At 31.1% G+C, this 21,780-nt stretch overlaps 1 protein-coding gene across 1 annotated transcript in view; it reads right to left on the bottom strand.

Moving 5' to 3' along the window:
- The window catches only part of LOC107159953 (pleckstrin homology domain interacting protein), a 198,935-nt gene that overhangs the window by 36,170 nt on the left and 140,985 nt on the right, over positions 1 to 21,780 (bottom strand). Inside the window, exons 13-18 of the mRNA XM_015506594.2 lie at positions 13,099 to 13,227; positions 11,478 to 11,703; positions 7,609 to 7,746; positions 6,754 to 6,937; positions 3,058 to 3,175; positions 684 to 824 (exon numbers count right to left, since the gene is read on the bottom strand). Of these exons, the coding sequence (XP_015362080.1) occupies positions 684 to 824; positions 3,058 to 3,175; positions 6,754 to 6,937; positions 7,609 to 7,746; positions 11,478 to 11,703; positions 13,099 to 13,227 (936 nt within the window). The remainder of the gene's footprint in view (positions 1 to 683; positions 825 to 3,057; positions 3,176 to 6,753; positions 6,938 to 7,608; positions 7,747 to 11,477; positions 11,704 to 13,098; positions 13,228 to 21,780) is intronic.

Below are 21,780 nucleotides of genomic sequence, written 5' to 3'. Positions count from 1 at the left end.
TTTTGATGTCTTAATGAAAAATGTGAATTAGGACCATTCCAAAGAGTTCTGAAAATTACAGGTCCATGCCACTGTTCACAGCTTACCGTGTTCATAGAGAATATACTTAGAGAATTCTCATAATGTCTAACACCACTTGATAAAACACTGCTCCAAAAGTGAATAGCTGTCAACATCTCTGAAACCCTGACTTAATTAAGGGGAAGAGAAGTGATGATGAGGGAAGAAAGGTTAGGGACATGGTTTTAAGTACTAAATAAGATTGGTTTTGTGACTACAAACTGATTGCCTTTGTATATTTTGGAAGGGACAAATTTATGGATGCAATTATAAATGACGAATACTAAAAAAAAATATACATGCACACATACCCCAACAAGGCTTTAAACGGTTACCATAATTAAAAACTAACCAAAACTGTCAAAAACCTATTGATTCATTCTTATAGTTACATTATACAAGTGCATCATGGTACTATTTTAAAAGTTTGGTATTAAAGTAAAGGGAATCTGCATTTAATCCCAGCTATACCATTTAATAGTTAGATGGATCTGAACTCTAAACACCTTTGAACCTCAGAACTCATACATAATGTGATTTGTTTTATGGATTTAAGATTATGAATATATATATGCCATGCCCAGAAGTCAATCATGGAAGTTATCAAAGTGCTGAGATCTTACATCTGAAGAACTAGTGCCATTTTCTATCTCCTCCAATGGTCTAGGAGTCTCTTCCAGTGCAGATCTTGTACGATAATTATGTTGATTTGCTTGTTGCTTTTTGGATTCCCCAAGATCCAGGAGATGTTCATGAGCATGATTCTGAAAAAAATAAAATGAAATTTATTCACAGTATGCTTAAAGAATAGACTTCTTAATTTAAAAGTTCATTTTTTCATTATTAAAGAACTCATTCATATATATCATGGAAATGGACTAGATTATAGTATGAACTATATATTTCAACATTACATCAAGTTAAATCACAAGATAATACACTGAAATTTACTTGCTAATTAATAAGTTTAAAATATCTTTTTTCCAAGTAAGTGATGTGAAGATTCATGATATAAGACTAAGACAAACAGTGAACTCTTTACTTTGTACTTACACCAAATCTATAGAACTGATTAAAAAAAAAAAAGAACAATGGACTATGGGGCACATATAATAGGCAGAGGCCAAATGGAAAACAAAACAGTGATTTTTAAAAACCAAAACTATCCTGTCTATGTTTCTTTTACTGGAGATAAATCCGAGAGGTCATCTGTCATAGATGAGAAAACAAGCAATAATGAAACACCTGACAAAATCCACACAGTGACAGAGATTAACTCAACAAACAAGAATATGCATCTGAAAAAATAAGTTAATAAAGCAATCTCAAAGGCAAATAAGAAAGTAACATATCCATGAAATATATAAGTAGAATTTTGTAGAAAATTATAGAAAAAAAATCAGTCTTGAAGTTAAAAAAAAATACTATTACAACTGAGAATGAAATAAATATTCATATACAAGGATACAAGATTTACTCCACATAGATCATCTGTAAAAGAATTACTAAATGGTTTCATAATTTTATAGAAATTTGGGGAAATACATAAAGGTATAAAAAGAAAATAATGTTCAATGACAATGTCACTAATTTTGACCAATCAACTTTTAAGAATTTAATATATCTTTTTTCTTTCATATAACAAACATTTCTACTTACTCAAATCTGTGTCATTAAAAATTCTTACTGAATTTTTAAAGCTTTATCCATAATACCCACTTCTATAAAATAAATTCCAAATCAAAGAACATAAACATTTTAAATGCCTCAATACATGATGCAGTGAAGGAGAAAGCCAGCTGTCAACCAATATTACTTCTTTCCCTTTCCCACAAACAAACAAAAAAACAAAACAAAACAAAAGTAATTTGCTTTATTTATTGGGCTATCATGTGGCTACACTTTTGGCCAATGAGGAATCTGGTACAATATTATTGAGCAACATCAAACAGCCTTCCTCAGGAGAACACACGTGGCTCTTTGCAACTTCCTCTCTTGATCATCCATCCTATGACCTTAAATGAGGATGTTGGTAGTTTGAGGCCTGAGTCAAATCCAGGAGTATCAGAAAAATGAAAAAATTCAAGTCCTCAACAATTAGGGTGCCATATGAGGTCTGGATTATTCACTTTAAAATTTTGATATATTTCCAATTAAACTAAGTCACTGTGAGCTGGGTCAGAAAATCAATTAACTTTGTTCTTTAGGTGGTAACTTGGACTTAAAGTTTCATATAATTTTCCTTGACTTTAGACCCAAAGATTTTCAAGCTAACTAAGGGCAAAGTAGGCAGGACAATAGATTCTTATGATTCCTTGACAATAAAGTACTGACATCTCTCTCTGATTAGGGCATGACCAACTGAAATTCACTGGATCCAAAAATTTTGCCAGAGTAGTATAACAGAGAACCTGGCAGAAAAAGAGGGACAATCTGCCCCTCTTAATGGGAAAACTAAGAACTTTTATGGCAGTATTAGCAGACACGATTATTTACAATAACAAATAAGTGAAAACAAAAAGATACAACAAAGAAAAAAACCCCAAAACATTGCTCTAGAATATGCAGCCAAGACTGAACTAAAGAGCTCATGTTTAGGCAGAATATAATTTATTAGATTTAATGAGTATATATACAAATTGGCATCTGAAGAAATGGCATGCTAGAAGGCAGGAAATGTAGAATTTAAAAAATTAAATGGTAAGCCATAGATACAAAGAGATAATCAGGAGTTAACTACATAATTTTATTTCATTAATTATCCCATTTAGAGTATTAACATTTGTAATTGAAAAGGGGGTCTTAAAATAGTCATCACCAGTATAACTCCCCATTATGCACAAACACAAGAATGGGATAAAAATTGGAATGGGCTGCACTCCATGTAAGTATAATGTGTCAAAATACACCCTATATATCTAAAAACAACCAATTAAAAAAAAAAAGTCATCATACTTACACAGCAAATTATTAAACATCAAAGCAATTAATATTTACCTTTGAAACACTAAGTATTTTATTCTCTTTTGCAACAGTTAAGTGTTTCCTTTTTTCTTCTGACCTATAAGTCTTTATTTCTTCTTCTCCCTTTGCAGTTCGCCATTCTTCCTGCCGACTGAAAGAGAATATTAAAAACTATACATGTTAATTTCGCAATTGATTTTTCCCCAAAAGGAATGATAGCTTTTAGAGAAAGAATGCTACTCATATTTTCTTTCTGAATGGAGGCATGCGATAAAGTTCTGAGTTTAAGTTCTTAAGTCATAGGCTCAGGACATCTAGCATTAAATGACTGGCATACTGGAAAGATAAGATGTAGACTACAAGAAAAACTTTTTCTGCTGTGGTCTTTGGCAAATCAAGTACTAGATTCTGCGACCACAGTTATTCTTAGGGTAAGTATCCTAAGGATTAGAAACTGGACTTTCTGTTTTTTAAATTGAGTATAGGATTTGTACTTTTGATAATCTTGTACACCACACAGATAGCTGGAATCCTTAAAACTGAGGTTCAACAGAATCTTAAGGTTGAACTAATTTAAGCTTTGAAAGACATTATTTTCTTTCCAGTGAGACCCAAGTTAGGCATGACTTACTAAAAAAAAAACTCTATCCAGGCATCAAGATGAAATTGAACAGAAAAAGTTGAGGGATATTAATTCTAAACTTTGATTTCATGAAATCTGAACTCACAGAGACAAGAATGTTATTTTTTCACTTTCATTCCTTACAACTTCAAAGTTTTTGAGGTGCAAAGGTATTGAAACTTTGAACTTTCAATTCTCCCAGGAGTTTTCATAATAGGAAAGGATTTAATATTCAAACGCAGAGCACCTATATATTGCTGATACTTTATGACTAGATATCAATGTTATTTTACTTAACAGCAACTTTTCCAATGTGTCTCATCATAATTATAAAGGGAAAATGAGTGAATTTTAAACTTGTGAAAATGACAGGCTTTGGATTTAACTTTTCTTTGTTCTTTAATTAAACTTTTTATTGAAATATTCGTAGATTCAGATACAATTGTAAGAAATAATTCAGAGATATTTCTTGTATCCTTTATTCAGTTCCCCTCAATCTTGTAAAACCATAGTATAGCAGCACAACTAGAATGCTGATACTGATAACTCACTAATCTTATTCAGATTTCTCACTTTAATTTCTATTTACTTCTTTGTGTTTGTTCTATGAAAATTCATCATAAGTGTACATTCAAAAATCCATCACACCAGTCAATATACAGAACATTTCCATCAGCAGGAAGATTACTTGTGGTGTCCTTTTCTTAATCAAACCCACCTCAGCCCTGCCTCCCCCCACAATCTTATCAACTACAAATCTATTCTTCATCTCTCTTTCATAATCTTAAAAAATGCTCCATAAATGGAATCATACACTATACAACCTTTTAAGATTGTTTTATGTATCAATGGGTTTTTCCTTTTTATACCAAAGTAGTATTCCACAGTGTGGATGTATAGTTGATTAAACCATGGACTCACTGAAGTACATCTGAACTTTTTCCTGGCTTTGGGGCTTTTACAAAGAAAGTTGTTTATACTTGTATATAGGTTATTGTGTGAACATGAGTTTTCGTTTCTTTTGGATAAAGTAACAAAAAAGCAATAGCTAGGTTACAAGGCATATTTAGGTTTTTAAGAAAGTGCTGACCAGTTTTCCAGCGAGGCTCTACCATTTTATATTCTCATAAAAAATTCTTAAGGAATCCAATGTTCTCTATATCTTCCCCAGCTTTTTGTGCTGTCACTAAAAATTTTCCCCAGATAGGTATGCAGTAAAATTTCCTTAGTAGCTCATGATTTTAATATCTTTTCAGGTGTTTATTAGCTATTCTCTTAAGTAAAAGGTCTGTTCATGTCTTTTACCCATTTTCTGACTGGATTGTATTATTTATTATTGAACTTTAAGAGTTATTTATAATGTTAAAGATATTAGCCCCTTTTTAAAAAATATGTGTTTGTATTTAATTTTATTCACAATAATTAGTCTGGTTTATTTAAGAGCCTTTTAGAATCAAACTTTAAATTAGCTACCAGGGGCAAATTCTAAAAGATCCCCAAAGAAAGTGTTAGGGACAAGATCTAGGAAGGCCAAACTAAAAATAACCTCTAAAGAGAAAGCCAGAGCCTTGCTTGACCTTGGGCTTAATGGTTAAATACAATGGTAAAGAGATAAAAGGGTAGAGTATTTAAAGAGAAATATCTTTATTTCTCAAGTTTCCTTCCATGTGCAGAACTTCAGGCAAGTGAGCAATCATACCTCTTTACTCATTCCTCTCCAGGGGAAGCATCTACTAATTAACTGGTATGCTCTAGAAGGAAAATCCAGATTAGGATGGCCCAGCCCTGTGCAACTAATTGCAATGTATATATTCTGCTTTGCACTTTCAAGAAGCAAACAATCCCAGTGGTTTGGAAGTCTGAGGCAGGAGGATCACAAGTTCAAAGCCAGCCTCAACATCTTAGTAAGACCCTGTCTAAAAATAAAAAAATAAAAAAGGACTAGGGATGTAGCTCAGTGGTTAAGTGCCCCTGGGTTCAATTCCTGGTACCAAAAAAAACAAACAAACAAACAAACAAACAAATAAACCAAATGTCTCATAGAAAGAAAAATATGATGACCATTGGCTATTTATGTTTCAGGTTTAGTATTAAGAAGCATAGTCTCCTGAAAATAAAAGTCACATCCTTCAAAACTGTACCAGAAATAAAAAGTAACATTCTGATTTCCTATGTGTCTTATTCGCCTCTATTATTTTTCAGTTAGTTCAGAATTCATATTGAAAAGTTGATGTTATTTATTAGACCCCCCTTTCAACATTAGAATTAAAAACTGAGAAAGGAGCCAACTAAAAATGTATGAGTTAGTTAACTTTTTATTAAGGACATCTGTATCATAATATAAGTTACTACTCACATTTATATCTTAGGTAGATATTTAATCCTAAATCCCCAAATTCTAAGTATTGTCCAATCAAAAAGCTTAACCTATATGATTAAATCTAAAAATGTTAACTATATAATTACTATTATATTTTGATTTTAAGAACTAGAAAGTCTTAAAATCCAATTCTCAAAGAATATTACACTTTTTCTTATAGTATACAAGTCAGTATTAACTTAGATTCATAAAGACCTCATTCATGAATATTTTATTTCCCCATAGTATGAGAAGAGGATTATGTCAAATCAATTTTAATCCATAAATGCATATTTTAAAATTTAAAAATTTTAATATACAAGATAGTTATATATTTTCCAGTAAATGGTTTTTCTTTATGCCTCTGAATAATATGATATATATAATTAGTGAAATTCATTAAAAATCCCAAATAATAACAAGTATATAAAATGTGTTTAAGATATAAATAAGACAAACTAAGATTTATATATCAATCTTACGCTACTCAATAAAATCTCCTGTTTGGTAAGTTCAAATTAATGGGTTTTTCCTTCCATTTATCTTGGCACATTCCATCTCATACCACTTACATGACTTACTCCTGAAATGAACATATTTAAAAATTTTTCTACAGTCAGAAATAGCTTAAAATACTAGCTTTTCAGATAAGTTTAAAAAAATTATAAGGCTGAAAAGATATTTTAAAGACTATAATTCAAAATGAAAGCAAGCAACTATGGTATATACAAATTAACAATTCCCTTACCTGGCTACACCAGCTGACAGCTCAGGTACTACCACCCTTCGACTCCATGCTACAAGATCCCGCTCTGTGGCTATCTCACTCCTTGGTGCATTGCTATGCATTTGCCGTACACCTTCAATTTGTCCACTACGTCTTAGTCCTACATTTGGTGGTGAATGTACCTCTGAGGTAGAACTTACAGATCCTAAGTTTAAAAAAAAAAAAATTAGTATGGTAAGTTCTATTTAGTCATACTTCTCCATTAGTTTGTAACCGGAGAAAAAGAGTCAAAATTGTTCTACTGTTCATATGAAACACAATATTATAACCACTAATTAAATTGCTAAATCACAGACAAAAGGTTGATAAAAACAAAATATGGTTATGGTTTTTCAGTTGTTAATTCAATGAATCTTAAGTATGAACTGTTAAGACCCAAGCACTATAAGTAAAAATCATTACTTCATAAGAAGCAAAATCAAACTGAAGGACATTTATGGTTCAGTAATTTGTTTTGGCTTTTTCAAGCTTTATAAAAAGCAACAATAAGGGTGATGAGCTATTGAAAATGTGGCTGGGAATATAGCCCAGTAATAAGGCACTTGCCCAGCATGTGCAAGACTAAGTGTTCAATCCAAAGCATTGCATGCCCCCCCCCAAAACCACTCATTTCTAATGTTTTATTACAGAAAACTTGAAAAAATACACACATTAAAAAAATCAGTATCTATAATTTAAAGCTTCATATTATGAACATTTTCAGAACATTAAACTATGTACAAAAACATGACCATTTGACAGCCCAATATTTCATTTTATAGATGTAACATATTTCAGAATTTAAAATATTTCACTTAAAATAGAACTTTTGCTTACCTCTACTCAAGCGACTGGTGTTACCAATACCTGCTTCACCAGAACGTCTGAGGTCTTGTTCTTGTTGTAGTCTTTGAATCATGCTGTCCAGGGGACTGATTTCCTGGTTTGCTTGCTGACTTAAAACTTGGTTTAATCCTATAAAATAAGCACAAAGATATTAAGAATATTTCAGAAACTCTTCAAACCATTTTACTTATCAACCTTGGAATCTATAATTAAATGTAAATTTTGTTTGGTTAAAAGACCTAAAATTATCAACTATAAATGCTAAGAGTAAAGCAAAGAAAGAAAGAAAAAAGAGAGACAGCAAGAGAAAGAGTGTGTGAGAGATGAGTGCACACATACATACCCCCATATTAGTCCATTAAAGGTAATGATTAGAGTGAGTATAACTGCTTTTACTATGTATTTACCAAGATCCAGGCACTCATAATTGTTAATTTAATCAAGAATGTCATGAGCTTTGTAATGTTTTGAACAACCAATTTAAAAAAAAAAAATTCTCCCCCCAAAAAAAAAAAAAAAAAAAAANTGGCAAAAGTAAAATTTCTATTTAGAGCACAGTTTCTTAAAAAAAAAAAAAAAAAAAAGATCTCATTACCTATGTTCTCAAAAGAACTTTACTGCTTCATTTATGCAACAAATTTTTGACTGTCTACTCTGTGCTAGTAACTATGGTAAGTACTGGGGATACAGTGGTGAGTAAGAGATGTCAAGATCCCCACCTTGCAGGAGCTAACATCCAGATGTGGAAAGTAAGTAATATATCTACAGATAAATGCATATTGTGAAAGATGTTAAAATAAAGAGGGTGATAAGACTCTTAAGAAAGGGTGGGTATGGGGAGAGATGGGTAATATCTGTGTCGAGTTGGAACTTACAGAAGTTGTTTTTAAGAAGTTAATGCTTTAATTGAGACTTAAATTAGCCATGTGCAAAGCTAGAAAAAGTTCACTCCAGATAGTACGCAACAAGTCCAAAGGCTCTAAGACCCAAAAGAATTCTGTGTATTTTGATTCATCCTACTTTTCTAGCATCAACTTTTACCCATAATAATCACAGAGGACCACCTGACACTTCTATCTTCCTAACAGAAAATACTACTTGACCACAGAATTTCCACTGTTAAGGATAAACATAATAAAATCTTAACACTCCTCCTTCAAGCGTCAACTAAAAAGCAACCTTCATATTTACTCCATAAAATCTTCCCAAAATACCTCTTGATAGAATTAGCTGCAAACCTCTTTCAATTTCATACCAATATATACATATCTTAGTAATCAGCCTAGTATGTAACATAAAGGAAAGTTTGGGCAATAGTTAGTTCCTTAAAAACGTGTACTGTCTTTTAAGAATCTTAATATTTTCTAAAGATAATACAATGCTATATATATAAAAAAAATTTTGATGATGCTGAATAAAATATAAGAATATAAGACATATGAAAATGTCATGGGAGTAAAGAAAGGAGCAGTTAATATTCGATGTGCAGGCATATAAACTTAATTGCAGCAGAATTTTAGATTGGGCTTAAATTGGGAAGACAGAAGAATATTTTAAATGTAGTGGGGTAAGAAAGGTATAAGGAAAGAAAAATTACATGTACTAAGCATATGATATTTCATTTTCTAAAATTTTTTTGTTAATTATACATGGACACAATATCTTTGTTTACTTATTTTTATGTGGTGCTAAGGATTGAACTGAGTGCCTCACATGTGCAAGGCAAGCACTCTGCCACTGAGCCATAACCCCAGACCTGCTATTTCATTTTATAGGAGAAAACTATAATTCAATAAAATAAAATTATCCACATCACAAGGTTAGAAAATTGTAAAAGCTCAGAGGCAAAGCTGAAATATCCATATGTGTTTTCCTGATTTGCTGTTGGGAAAACAAGTCATGTTTGAATATTGATGAGTAATTGGGCATATATCAAATTTACAACTGAGGAAATATAAAAAGTGTGCTATCCAGTGTCAATACAACAAAACTGCATTCGAATTAATTTATTATAATAGCCAAGATTTACTTTTATCTATATTTCAATCAAAAATTATTATTGGTCTAGATTTGCAAATAGAAATATAGTTCATAATGATGCTACAGAATTTCTGAATAAAAATTTTCTTTTGTTCTATTTTTATACTTAAGAAATCCAAAATAATGATAGTAAAGTTTTTTTTACTCTGAATTTTGTAAATCAGAACATTGAAAAATTTTGTGACTCAGTATGAAGCCATAATTACTGCTAAAGATTCTTCTGTGATCCACTATTAAAAACTAGTTTCTCTTTCATTTTTGAGCTCATGTCTGCTTTATACACTAAGAATAGCTTGGTGTGAAAGAAAGAGCAATGAACCAAGAAGCAGAGGTAAGGTTATTACTCTGTGATCCTATGACACAATACTGTTAAACTTCATTTTGTCAACTTTAAGGATCAAAATACTATAGATAGAAGGATTAAATATTATATATGAAAGTTTTTTATATATTATTAAATGGAGAAAAAGAAAGCAATGATAATTAAAGTGCACTGATATTTTAATAATAAATGAGTCCTTTCTTTATTTCCCTGTGCCTGAAATCCCAGCCCACAAACCTATTTTGAGACCTGAGCAAAATTTGACTCTTGCCCACTGCAGTACCACAAACTGAAGGCATTCTTCTGATTTCAGTCCAATGACCAATACTTCTCTAATACTGAGACTTCTGTAATCTGAAGATCTGCTTAGACAAATACTAGTTGTTCTCAATTCTTTTGAGTTTATGCAGTATCCATATGCTGAGGCACATGAGTTTCACATACTTAGGATATCAAGTCTACACTCCTCTGTACAAGTGGTAGCAAGGGCAATACTTTTAATGTGTTTCCTTACCCTCCATTCTAAGTGGGCATGCAGGTGTCATTCCAAGAGCAGCCCTTTCTATCCATTATGTCCACCTTCAATACAATTTCATAACCAATCCTTTACAAAAAAATAAGATGGGTTTGCTACATTGCAATGGGAGTGATTTTACTGTGCTTACAAAATGTAAATTCATTATTTACTCATCACAAAATCCACTTAGAGATTTTGTCCATTATGTTAGTCTAAAACAAAATCATTTCACAAACTGTTCTAGTTTAAAATACAACAATGCATAATGATATGACTGGCTCAATCTTTATAGAGCTTCTCCATTATTTTCACTTAATAAATCAGTGTTATACTTGTCAAATAAGGAGGAGTCTGTAGACCTTATCTCCATTATTTTAACTCCCATTCAATTTGACTTTTACACTCTATTACTTCACTGAATAGCTCAACACTCTTCAACCCTATGTTACTTCTCATAATCGTTTAAAAGTTGACCACTTCTTAAAATACTCATCATTGTGAATAGGCAACCTAGTTATAGCTTCTCTCACATACTTTTATTCCCTTCAACAATATCAATCACAATTTTTCACCATGCCTTTGTTTATAATTATGCTTACTCATCTATCTAACCCATTCTATGATACCACTGATCATATTTGTTTAATTTCCTACTGAATATCCAAGGCTTAGCAGGTCAGGAACAGAGGAGATTCTCAATAAGTGCTGCGTAATGAATAAAATAATTGAACTGATTCATCACACAGCAAATATAGGGACGTCTATTAGTCTTCAGAAGACCTAAGCACATATAAACCAAAATTATTGCCTTAAATCTCCATTTTAATTATCTAATAATTCTTATGCATTATTCAAAAAAACTTATAAAACACCACTTTTACTTTTCATTTCCTGAAAACAAAGTTTTACTCAATGAGAAATTTTTAAATATTTCAGTGGAAAAAAAACAAAATTTGGCTGTCTCTGAAAATAAGCACTTACCTGAGGAAGTGACCCCCATCTGCGGGATGAGTTGCTCCTCTCTGCAGTTTTCACGACCAGGAACTAATCTTTGATATCTTGATGGATGAGGGTTACCATCAACATCAACCAAAAATGGTGGAGGCATGAGATGGGGTGCCTGCTGAGTCTGTTCATCTAATACAAAATTGTTGGCATCACGGATAAGAGGCCGATAATCACTATGAAAGAACATCTGATCTGCAATCTGTAAAAAAGGTTCAAAAAAGACTGGAAAAATTAAAATTTAGTATTATAAAGATTTTACAAAATTTCTAATGAGAAACATTTTAATACAAATTATGGCATTAAGCAACAATTTAAAGGCATTTTCTGGATCTGGAGATGTAGCTCAGATGCGGAGTGCCTGCTAAGCACCCACATGTGAGGCCTTGGCCCAATTAAAAAAATTTCTTTTCTTGAATTAATTGTAAGCAAACTTTGTATTTTTCACATTAAATTTTAGGATCAGAAAAGCGGCTGCTTTCTCTGGAACAGGTAGAGATTGTATATATCAAAGAGCACAGGGGTAGGAAAGACGGTGGAATGTGATGGTAAGCATTACCCTAAATACACATAAAAAGACACGAAGAATGTGACTCTACTTTATGTACAACCAGAGTTATGAAAAATTGTGCTATATATGTGTAATATTAATTGTAGTGTATTCTGTTGTCATATATAACAAATTAAAATTTTTTTAAAAAAGAGCTACCTTTAAAAATAAGTTATTCAATTTTAAATGTAATAGTAAACTCAAATCGAGGCATAAACCATACAATTCACAGAGCTACCATATCTTAATTCCTTAGGCATATAGTAAGCATGGTTTATTTACTTATTTAGGGTGCTAGGAATTGAATGCAGGGTCCCATGAAAGCTAAGTGCATACTCTACCACTGAGCTACACCCTCAGCCCCATGGTTTCTATAATATTAATATTAAAACTAACATAACAAGATATTCTAAGAGTGAGCATTTTCCCTAAAATTTTTGTGGTAATATAAAATTAATATGCACTCAGCCCTGACACATCTGATATCAAAATTTTATTGGTTAATTTGTAATGTCAAATTAAAATTTTGCTGTTCTTTAACCTTTTATACAACTCCACAACAAATAAATAATTAATTCTTTTACCCACTAACTTTAAAGACAAGATCTTTGGTAAAAATAAAACAAGAAACATTAGTTACTATAAGTGGGTCATAAAATTTTTAGAGAATCACAGGAAAGTTAAAATTCATATCCTAGGTAAAATGTATATTATTTACATAAATAAAACATTTTACATAATTTCAAAGAGCCTTTCCATGGACAGTATCTTTCATCTCCAGTTAAGATATGCCAAGTTAAGAACTCATATATAGTTTGTTCTTAAAGACTCAAATCTAGTTTGCTCTAACAGACTCATTACCTAATTACAGAACAGTAATATTTTAAGAACTATCTTCACCTTCCTTTCTAAAACACAAATTACCAGACTAGTTAAAATATGGTTATTGACTTAAAAAATGTTGATTTCACCCACTTCAAAACAATACACCTCCTAAGCACCCATGGATGAAAAATAAGGAAATGATGTATATTTATTATACTCTACCTTGTCATATTTGCTACTGGACCCAAAGCCAAAAATTAAAAGATGTCCGTGAGAGTCTGTGCATGCAAAATGCTGACCATCAGGAGAGCATTTGCAGTCAAATACTGCACCATGTCCTTGGCCTTCAATCTGAAATATATTTAACCAACAATCAGAAAATTCCCACTAAAATATTAGAATTTTATGATAAAAGATGTATAAGTATATATCCTAATGAAGTGAAGATTAAGTATAACAAGCACAAGCACAGTACAATAAAATTGGTGAATATTCATGAAAAGTGCCAGATTAACACCCCTGAAAAACAAAGAACCCTATTTATCCACAGACCATACACAATTCAGGAAATAAAAGAACGCCAATCTCCCCCACCCATCGAAGTCTGCTTCACGTTTTTAATCCAGACTTAAAATGTAATAAGCCATACATTTCATCTATTTCCATCCATTCATGCCCTTTCTGCAAAGGCTGACAAAATGTAGTAACTGTAGCGATTTTTTGATAACTCTTGGAATTAGGAGACAGAGATCACTGCTTACAAAATTCATTTTTTTTGGTAATAAATTCCCTGGTGGTCTGACTCATTTTTCAAATGGTGAATTTCAAAGGTTAAAGAAAAGGTTTTTTTTACCTGATAACTGTTTTCTGTTTTCCAGTTCCATTAATCCAGAACGAATGGATTTCTCCCTGCAACCTGTCAATCAAACAGAGGTGGCCAATCACCACTCTGAATTTTTTGCTCTCAGTGCTTCTTCAGACTATGTTCCAGTTGAAAACTTCTTTAGCAGTGTTCTGAAAGAGGTAAAAATTCTACCCTATCTAAAGCACATCTAGGGACTGAATTTCAGAAACAACTGAAATAGGGAGTTGACTCCCTAACTACAGATGATTTTCGACAAATGCAATTTGGATTTCTGGATTAGCAGAATCGGAACACATACACATTATCAGGTAAGAAATACCTCCTTTCTGTTCCGGTATCCACTGATCTAGAACAAATTGAGTATTATTAGTAATATCCCACGAAATACTTGGAAAGAGTAACTTTTTTGCTTTAGTTAAAAATCTGGCATAAGAATGGATGCACAGTTCATTAAATACACAAGTGAGTTAAAATTCAGAAGAAGAACAGTTGTTTCTCAAGGAAAGTTTGTACTTTGGTCAAAAGATGAAATATCACTATGAAAAGAAGGGCTCTGCCTAAGAAGTTAATACTGCAAACAGGAATTGCCTCAAAAGAAAACTAACTTTTCTTTTCACTTACTGAAAAAGAAGAAATGTATACAATAGTTCTTATTAATCTTGTTTTGGATGGTGACAATGGAAAAGAATGAATAACTTTCCTTAAAATATAAACATATACAAGAAAGCTAATAAACTTGTCTAATGTATATGCACATAAAAACTTACCATAACAAAAATAAAATGAACCATAAGTGAATAGATTTATTTATTGGATATGAAGAAAATTAGAGAATGAAAAGATAACAGAGGAAGGTAGCTGATTATAAGTCTACTTTAAAACAATTCAAAAACAAGAAGGAAAAGAACAATTTCTCCTGATTAATGTAAGGGCATTAGTAGCCAAATAGCATTTGCCAAAAGAGACAGACTGTAAGCAGAAATATCAGGATTCAAATTTTCACTTTTCAATGTTTTTCTAGACAAGATTTTACATGGACTGTTTTAAATAACTACATGAACAAAGTTTATGTCTAGTAGAATTTTACATCAAAAACTCAAAATTATAGAAACTCCCTTAGCTATATGTTGTTAAGTGATCTTAGTCCACTCAAAATTTCAGAAAAACAAGAGACAAAACAAAAAAACAACTACTTTATAAATCCATTCTAGTAAATGCTTCCAAAATGACAATACTATTACAAGTCTAGGTTTACAATTTTAAGTATACCATAGTAGAAAGAAAAAGATTTGAAAGTAGTCCAAGTCAGCAATGCCAAAGGAAATCTAAGAGATTTTCATAAGCATGATATGCTTCCTGTGATATTTAAGCTGTTTTGCTATATATTTTTCTTTTTAGAGGGAGTAGGTGGGCCTAATCAACTCTTTATCCATGCTATCAATATTGTCACATGTATAGTTAGCAGATCTCTACAAGAGTACTTTGGGAGAGATGGAATTTATAAAGGTCTAAAAACGCAAAGAAAAAATAGTAATCATATTTAAGATCATTGAGCATCCTATATATCACATTCCATTTTTAACATGGCAGGCTAGAACTATTTTTTTTTTTAGTTCCAGGCATCTGTTTACCTCTACAGTGACTTTTATATAAGAAAAAAGGTAAACTACATTATTTGGATTAATGACTATTCATTAAAGAAGGCATTATAAGAAAATACTTTATTCATGAACAAATTAGAAAAGGTACCTAAAAACATTAATTAAAAAACCAAGTTTATCTTCAGTAAAGGCTCCTTGCATAATGAACACCCCTACTTATAGAAGGCAGATTAGACTTTCCAAATACTTGTTGATGCAAAGGAGACAAATATTTTATTTTCCCTATATAACTAAAAATCTACTCTTTTGGTGTGTACTATGATTTAAAAGTCACATGAGAAAGTCAAACATTTGTCTCTGAAAAAAATTTGATCTTTTAAAACCACAGTCAAGTATTTATGAGTAAGAATTCTCAAAGGAAAAATTTAATCATAAAACCACTATTTGAATATATATGCATAAATAGAAAACAATGAGGCAAACATTCACAAATCAAAAGAAAAATACCTTCTCTATTCATATGAAAGGAATATGGATCTAAAATAAAAGTAAATATACTGCCTAACAAAATAATGTGTCAGCATAAAATTTAATATTATATATAGCTTATACTAGTACTTCCTGAATTGCTATAGCAAAATAATTCCAATAAAACAGAAAATAACGACAAATTTCCAAATGAGTTTTACATAAATTACTGTTGTAATAAAATGAAGAATACTCATTATACATTACCCAGCGCCTATAAAAATAGAGACCACATAATAAGAAACTCATATACATTAAATAATATCAAGAAATAGCTGAAATAAGCCATGAGATAGTATTTGCCAAGAACTGCAAAAATTTAAAAGAGGAATTAAAAGAAAGAAAGAAAAAAATATGCTTGGTAATTTTATATATATATTTTTTAAAGCAGAAGATGAGAGGACCACATATTAAAATAATTATTTCCCTATTAGAAAATTATTAGACTGAAGAATTATAGAAATATTAACAAGAAATGAGTAGTATAACCTTTGTTAGAAAGTTTGGAGATTTATTCATACTGAACTTTAAAAAAATTCAATACAAAAATTTCTGAGATGAAAGTTTTGCTGATGACAAAATTACTGTACTTAAGAAAGAATGTACAACTTCTAATATAATTTATGTGAAGCAGAAAGATCAATGATTAATGGAGACAGAGGAATGAGGTCTAAGTCCAAAGAGATCTGTTCACCAATAGTGGGCAAAAACATCTCATCTGTCCATGGAATGATGGAGAATATTTAAGTGATCATTATAGATTCCTTTCTAATGCACTACTATTTGATATTAAGGAAGACTTATTGGAAGAACAAATGTGGAAATGAAGTACCTATGTCAATTCATGCTAAAATGACAGGGTCTTAATTATTTAAATCATTAGAAATACACAGATAAACAGATCTGAGCATTAAGAAGTATGTACTTCTTGAGGGCCTCAACACAAAACAGGAAAATTTTAAAATATGGGCTTAAGCAGAATTACACTGTTAAGGAATTATTTTAATTCTATGACCATGATCACTGTTCTTGTTTTGTGCATTTAAAAAAAATATATAACATTAATTAGAAGAAAACATCTTATCTAGAAAACATTTCAAAACTTAAAATTGTACACCTTTTAATATACTCTAATAATTTTATGATAGATTCATATACCAAGAGTCAAATAGCTAAGTAGTGGAATTTATACTAAGAATTGTCCTACTTAGAATTAGAAGTTCTTCTTTATGTGTAGAGAATTTTAAGAGTTAAATAAAATTATTGAAAATTCTTTATGATAATATTATTACATAACTAAGGACAGCTATTTAAAACCAATGGTATCAAGATAAAGAAATTTTTAAAACGCTATATGCCTGGTTTGATTTTTAAAAAAAGATAAGTAGATTAGCTCTAGATTGTTGTCAAAAGAAAAATATTATAAAAACAATTCATCTTCAAATTTAATCGAATTTAGTTTATCTATAATCTGATACTGAAGATAAGATAGCGATATTATATTCATCAAGTCTCCTTGAAATTTACTCTCCTTTCATGTCTCTAGCACAACATAACAAGATGGCTTCCCAACCTATTCCTTCTGGTAGTTTATCTCTTCTCTACTAAGTAAGTATATTTTTCAGTTTAGTTCTAAACCTTCTAAGCTATCCCAATTTCATAAAGAAGGAAAAACCATTTGACATGAGAACACTTCAACATTTCTTTCTCTTTACTCCTAGCCCCTCTAATTTGTCTCCAACTGCTGGCTGGCCATTTTCACATAGGCAGCTCAACATAATAAACATATACTAGAAATGAACTAATAAAATAATCAATTCTTGTTGGGCATACTGGCATGCACCTGTAATTCCAGTGACTCAGGAGGCTTAGGAAAGAAGATAAGTTCAAAGCCTGCCTCAGCAACTTAGGAAGACCCTGTCTCAAAATAAAAAATAAAAAGGCTGGATATGTAGCTCAGTGGCAAAGTGCCCTTTAGTTCAATCCTCATTAACCACACACCCCCCAAATGAATTCTTCCTCAATGTTTTAATATTTCCATTAAAAATACATTTGTTATCAAGGTCCCCCAAGTGCACTATTTTGAATACATTTATTAAATCTTTTCTCCTTGTTACTGTTCAGAAACTGTCACTACCTAACTTTGTGATCAGTCTTGTACCAGACCCAAAATACCAAAACTTAGTTTTTTCCCCCTTCAAAATTTCCCACTACCTGTCCATATAATTTTTCATCCTTTATTGATGAAAGTAGTTCTCCCCACATCCACACTGAATTTCATATCTGAGAGCTATGACTAGCAGCCCAACTATTATTCTCTTACTTTCTGTAATATCCTATAATCACCACACTGTTCACAATTCCTTATTTGAGGCGATTAAAAACCCACCTCAATTTATGTTTTTCATCTTATCATCCATTACTTCCAAACTCTGTTTCAAATTACCTAGCTAAATTACTTTTCAAACATATTTTAACATTCACCTTGATGTTTATAATGTTCTTCCTACTTATGAAAAAAACCACATTTCCTTTGTTACTGACAACGTGCTTTTTACCTTTCAAGACACAGTTCTAATTCTTTTAATTTTTTTTTATTTGGGGAGGTGTTATTGGGAATTTAACCCAGGGGCAATTTATCACTTAACTACATCTCCAGTCCTTTTTATTTTTTGAGACAGGGTTTCACTAAGTTGTTTAGGGCCTCACAGTTGCTGAGTCTGGCCTTGACCTTGCAGTCCTCCTGCCTCAGTCTCCTGAGTGCTGGGATTACTGGTATGCACTACTGTGCCAACATAATTCTTCCTTTTTAATAAGGCTTTCTCTGACCATCTATCTTGAACTGATTCTTACACCTTTAGATATAGCAATTGTCTATTCTCGTTTGTCATGCTATCATTTGAAACTATTTAATATTTCAGGTATGTTTCATCTATCCAACCTAACCATTAACAGACTGAAAACAGCCACATGTTTCTCTTCTTTGTGGTCCACATATTTTGTGCTTAACACAAAGTAAGAACTCAAATACATGCTAGTCAAAATGTCTTCACCTGCATGTTGACATTCTATATAATTTGACATACTTTCCCATTGTTTAGTAACTATCAAATCTCAAAACACTCTTGTGATAATGGGTCAGAGTATGTCCAAGAAATGCTACATCCAAGTAATTTATCAATAAAATACAGTATGACAAGCTGTAAAGACAAACACTGATGGCAAAAAATCTTAAATGTTTTTGGTATCAAGAAACAGACAAAAGAGAATCTAAAGAACCCCAGAAAACAGAAAGTGTCATTACCTAACTTTTTGATCAGAAGACTAAAGATAATTCCTTAGCCAGACAAGATGAAAATAGGACCAGAGCCTTCAGAGTCCTTTTAAATACACAGGATATAGATATAGTACTATCTTATCAGATAATGACAAATGAGAGAAAGAAGAAAGATAAACTGACTTGAAATTTTTATTCACAAATAATACCACAATATAACCTATACCTATTTTGAGTTTTTTTCTTTCTTTCCTAGATATATGCTGCTGTGATTGTCTAAAACTAAAGTATGGGTAACACTGAGAACATGTTAATGTCAGAAGAATTATGCATGTGTAAAAATTCTGAGTGGTAGATTGGCAGCCTCTGCTCATTTGGAACGTTGCAAGGAGAAATATATTGTTCTGGATTAGTGGACACAGGAACATTTTTTTTTTTTAATCTCTTAAGTAAAAGAAAAGTTAAGAGAACAATTATAAAAATAAGGAAAACTTTAATTAAATAAAAACTGTTATTTGGAATTTACCCATGAAACAACAAAAGTAAAGCAAAAATCAAATTCAATAAAACCGCTTTCTCACAAGAGACATATTATACTCTTCAATTAAAATTAAAACCAGACAGGAGGCAACAACTACATCTTTGAAAAACATGACAGAAAGAGAAAGATATGGAGAAAGAATCAGATATAGCTAGGACTACAGAGAAAAGAAACAGCAAGAGAGAAAGCAAAGGTGCCAAAGACGTGAGAAAAGTTACTAACATGAGTCTATAAATCTCATTCCAAACATCTTTTATTTATTTACTATCTAGTATTCAAATAGTTGAATATTAAGAAACAGAAGGTCTTTCATATCTTTTCAAATTAACATGGATTCAACTGAATTTGCTGTTAAATCTTAGTTGTACTGTGTGGTAATTTAAGGGAGGAAATAAAGGCCAAAAACAACTAAAACAACTTTGTTTTGAGGAACATATAAGATTTTAGTAACCTTCGAAATGTGCCTACTTCTTTCAGGGAATAGCAATAATACAAGGTCATCAAGTTCAGTCCAGAGACTTTACACACACTTTCAAGTTATTTCTGGGAATAATTTCTCTGCCTCTTAGTATTTAATTGGAGTTTGAAGCCTTTAGAGCTTAGAACAACTCTGATCAAAACAAAGCTATACTAATGTCTACCTCTTGTCAAAATGTGGGCTTGCTAAATTAAACCCAACTAGTTTACAATATTCTTAATATACACTATGGGTTTCAATAAAATATGCAAATATTTACTATTTTCCCCTGACTTCTCAAGTTATGCAAGGACTATTCAGCTAAAACATGAATGAATAACTGATGCCAGTTTTTTTAAGTTTTTTTTTAAGAATTTAAATAAGAAAAACTTGAGGCCCAGAATTCATGAATTTTTTTTAAGCAGGAATAAAGTTGTCCATTTTCCCTAGGACATTCTCTTTAGTTATTATTATTATTTTCCTGGTTCAGTGAAAGAGAGAAAAAGAAAAAGAGATGAGGAGCAGGGAAAGAAAAAGAGACAGAAACAGAGAGAGAGCGATAAGGAGTAGGGGGAGGGGGAGAGAGGGGGGCTTTTATAAGTTCGAGATTATTTTTAATTAAAGATGAGACGGTGAAAGAGAGGAGGAATACAAGGAACACGTATTAACTATTAAATTTCATGTCCTATATTAGCCTTTTTTACAAACATCATCTCATTTGTCATATATGTCTTATTAGTAATAAAAATAACCCACCTCCCAACTGTTTTTATCATTCAGATCCTCTATGAAGAGGAATGCTAGCAATACAAATAAGAAAATAATCCCATTCGTTTTCTGAAGAAAACTACTAGCAAATTGAAAATCCATTTATAAGATTTTGAAACAAAATAAAGTAGGAAACTGTTTAAGCATAAAAAGAGCTAAATATGTTTATCTGAATTCTCAACTTCATATCTTTTAATTTTTCAAGTATAAGTCATGGCTTGATGTGGGAAAAAAGAATATTACCTGAACGATCCCTATCAATACAATTTAAAATATTAACATCTCATAACCAACCATTAAAAATTTATTAAAACATAATTATTATAACTTAGAAGTTAAAAGTTCAACTTTTCATTTAAAAAACTTTCTAAAATATAGTTCTGGTTTTATTTTATTTTTTACTATTTCTAAGATTTCAAAAACAGAATTTTAATTTTCCTAATAGGTAAGAAAAATTTGTAAAATGCTGATTAATCCAGAATATTGATTTGTCATGTAAATTATATTATGTTTCATAAAAATATATAAATTTCAAATTGAAAACTCAATTATAAAAATCATTAATCAATACCAAAGCAGTATTCTCAAAATATGCTTAATAAAAAAACCAAAATTCATGTTTAAAAGTTGCATTCTTTTAAAATTATAGCTTACATTTTTTATTTTCTTGCTATACACCAAATGGTGAATTTATTTATTTTATAAGCTCCAATTTCAACATTCCCATGAAATATACTTAAGGCTTCATCTAAAGTTCCACAACATTTTATAGATTAAAAATGAAGCATTCTATGAAAATTATTCATTCTCAAACCCGCCAAGGAAGAACGACTACAACCTCCATATGGTACTCAAAAAATATTTTCT

The sequence above is a fragment of the Marmota marmota genome, unplaced genomic scaffold (genome assembly GCF_001458135.2).
Source record: "Marmota marmota marmota unplaced genomic scaffold, marMar, whole genome shotgun sequence".
Taxonomy (NCBI): domain Eukaryota; kingdom Metazoa; phylum Chordata; class Mammalia; order Rodentia; family Sciuridae; genus Marmota; species Marmota marmota.
Note: the sequence above shows the minus strand (reverse complement) of the source record. Positions and strands in the feature narration are given on the sequence as shown.